Source organism: Contarinia nasturtii, unplaced genomic scaffold (genome assembly GCF_009176525.2).
Source record: "Contarinia nasturtii isolate CC-2019 unplaced genomic scaffold, AAFC_CNas_1.1 Cnas_scaffold_3237, whole genome shotgun sequence".
NCBI classification, from domain to species: Eukaryota; Metazoa; Arthropoda; class Insecta; order Diptera; family Cecidomyiidae; genus Contarinia; species Contarinia nasturtii.
In genome coordinates, this window is record NW_022200547.1 from 1 (window position 1) to 3,270 (window position 3,270).

Below are 3,270 nucleotides of genomic sequence, written 5' to 3' on the forward strand. Positions count from 1 at the left end.
CATCTGCACTAAATGATTTTTTTCTTCAAAAGTTAAATAAACACCAACATTTCCAATTCATTCCAACAACCAATAAATAAAACTCGATATCTATCCACATATGGCTCCCATAAGTCGTAGTAGAGCGAAATTTAATAACGATGCGCAAGGCTCAACGAGGTCGCAACCGATTCCGGTAAATATTATCCATTGGAATGTATAATGATTGATTATGTTTAGTACATATTATTTATAAAACTTTTAGGTTTTGGAAAACGAACTAAAGAGAAAGCGCACTCAAAATGATGATAGCACCGAAGATACAAATTCCGATCTTTTACGAAAACGGTTAGGAAAAGATGACGGTACAAAATCTACCAAACAGATTGAACCCATTTTAATGGATATTTCGTTTGAAAGTGAAACAACTGACAAAGATAATGGTGATAACGGGAATATTGAAGACGACACGGAAATCGAATTAAGCGCATGCGAAAACAATTCTGACGAAGTTGTATTGAGTACTGGCACAACAAAGAAAACGAGAAATAAATTCGATTGGCAAATTGTATCCAAGGATAAAGGAGTGGACGAAGCCTTTGACTTTCTCGAAAATGAAGGCTTCGTATGTTATGATTACTCTGACTTAAAATGCGGCCAGAAATTTTACTTTCGTTGTAAATGTATCCCGAAAGATCGAAAGATATGGTGTGCAAAGCGATACACGCTTTTCTTGCCATCCGATAACATGAATGTTCTTATCTTAAACAATCAAAATGAGCACGATCACGATCAACTTTTAGAGGGAATAGTGAAGCCTACTTCGGATGAAATGGTAGAGTTTATCATCGATTTATTCAAATGTGGTACGACGAAAATTACTGATGTTATCCGCCACATCGACTACACGCGAGAAAAGCGTAACTTATTTGTGGACGAAATAAATCCCACAAAGCGACAAATCGAATACATTTTGCGAAAATATCGAAACTCGGAGGCGCCGCCAATGATAAAATTGGGTGACTTGGTACAATGGTGCGACCAACACAAAGAGTTTCCAACTGATATCGACGAGGGCTTCGTTTTTAACATAGAAACATCATCTCCTAAAGAGGAACTTAGTTTTGGTTTTTCGTTTTCGACTCCGCGACTGCTCGATATGTTATCGAATATGACCACGATTTGTATAGACGCAACTTATAAATTGAATTGGCTCGGGTTCCCGCTAATGGTTTTGGGAACAGTTGATCGTACCAAAAGATTTCATCCATTTGTTTACGCTTGTTGCTCACACGAAAGAACGCGTGATTATAAATTTGTATTTGAAAGTACGAAAATGGCAATCAAAACACATTTCAACCGAAATTTTGAGCCAGAAACATTGATAGCTGATGGAGCAGATCAGATACGCAATGCGTTTTACGAAAGTTTTATGTCTGCACAACTCGATGTTATGTGTTATGCCCATGTGATTAGAAATTGTCAAAAACGACCATTTACATCGAAAAATAATAAACAACTAATTCTTGATGACGTTCGTTTGATGCAGTCGGCCCCAAATCGTGCTTCATTCAACATGATGAATACACTATTTTGTAAAAAATGGCAGCTCATCGAGCCCGACTTTGTTGCGTATTTTGAAAAGGAATGGCTCGGCGTGCACTGTAATTGGTTTGAAGGTGCCGCCGATTATACGGCATCAACAAACAATGGACAGGAAAGCCACAATGCTGTCATCAAAAGAAAGATAACGTTGCGTAGACGACTTCCGATGAACCAATTTTTGGTGTGTCTTAAAGATATGACCACGGGCATATCAAAGGAATTTGCGCAAGGTGTACGTGCAATCGCAACGGAACCGAATATAAAGCGAGACGTATACCAAAAAGCAACGTTGATGGCAGCGAATAATTTAAAAGCATTCAAAGCAAAGCAATCGTCTAAATCGGAAGTCATTTATTCCGTACCATCGAGCAAGTGCACAGACGCTTCCGAGTCATACTACAAATCGCTAGTGAAGGCCACATGGGCATCGTTTGACGAGTTCATCGTTCATGGTTTTCAACAATTTTATATTGTTAAATTTTCACTGGATAAATGGAAGACTGAGTCGACATGCACTTGCACCGCATTTTTTAAACAGCACATGTGTAAGCACATAGTAATGATTGGTATTCGCTTAAATATCATCGATACACCAGCTTCGGCCAATCCAGTTCCTCTGGTAGCCACGAGAAGAAAGGCCAGGAGACCCAGACGAACAGCGAAGGCACTCAGCGCACAGACGTGAACGCGTACCGAATTCCGAAATCTGTAAATTTTACAAGACTAAGCTAATAAAATGTGTATAATAATTCGAATTAAAAATGTGACATTAAAAAAGTGTTTGTTTTCTTCTAAATAATAAAATTTATTTTAAATTCGATTTACAGCGTGAACTTGATTTGCAACGTTATCAATTAACAACATTTTTATCATCGGCGCATTTTGCGAATTGATATTTTCGGAATTGATCCAGATTGCATACATTCTTTGATCACATGAATTATACGTGCTTCATCCTCAGTACGCATAAATGGAATTGTATTAAAGAGATGGGTCATACTTCCTTTTCCGATGGTAAATTCTCGAATAATGTCAGTCTCTTCAGAAACACTTCCTTGATATTTTTGACGTGCGCTTTCGATTGCGGAAGACGTTAGCGGTGCGACATAATGTTCCCATTTTCCAACAATGGTTGGTTTTGAAAAAAAAAATTGCAATTTTCCGGTGTCATACAAGATTTTAGTTTCGGGATTCGCCAAAATCGAATATGCTTGATGTAAAATGTTGAATTTTTCGTTTGCAAGAGGTTTTTCTGCTTCGGGAACACGATCGGGATGATAGATGAGTGCTAGCCGATAATAATTGGTCTTCACTAAATATTTAACAAGATTTAATCAAGAAAACATTGATTTTGAGTTTGATGTCAATCTATTATTATTTTATCTCACCATCTTTTGTCGGTGCCGAAGAATCTAATTCGAGAATTTTATATAATTCACTGGTGCCAAAATACTTTTCAGCATTCATATCGTTATTAAATTGGTAGCTGATCGAATCCGTATCGTTGACGCAACCGCATATGCATAAAACTATTAAGTAGATATTTTTTCCAGATAAAAGAACAAATGTGATGATATTTAACGAGCATTTGCATTGTTTCGAAATGTCAAACTGACAAATATATTTTTTTTACTAAAAATTTGACAACTAATGTCACATTCTATTATTTTCGAATTTCGTCTGAAT

At 36.9% G+C, this 3,270-nt stretch overlaps 1 protein-coding gene across 1 annotated transcript; it reads right to left on the reverse strand.

Annotated features, from left to right (window-relative positions):
- Positions 1–2,453: 2,453 nt before the first annotated feature.
- Positions 2,454–3,051, reverse strand: LOC116350000 (J domain-containing protein CG6693-like). The gene is made up of 2 exons (XM_031781710.1): positions 2,973–3,051; positions 2,454–2,896 (listed from the first exon to the last, which is right to left on the reverse strand). The coding sequence occupies exons 1-2, from the start codon at positions 3,049–3,051 to the stop codon at positions 2,454–2,456; spliced, it is 522 nt and encodes a 173-aa protein (XP_031637570.1).
- Between the last annotated feature and the right edge of the window lie 219 nt (positions 3,052–3,270).

Coding starts and splice junctions, on each gene's coding strand:
- LOC116350000 (XM_031781710.1), bottom strand. CDS start 3,051: ATGAATGCTGAAAAGTATTTTGGCACCAGTGAATTATATAAAATTCTC. Junction 2,897..2,972: donor TTCGGCACCGACAAAAGATG/GTGAGATAAAAT, acceptor TTAAATATTTAG/TGAAGACCAATTATTATCGG.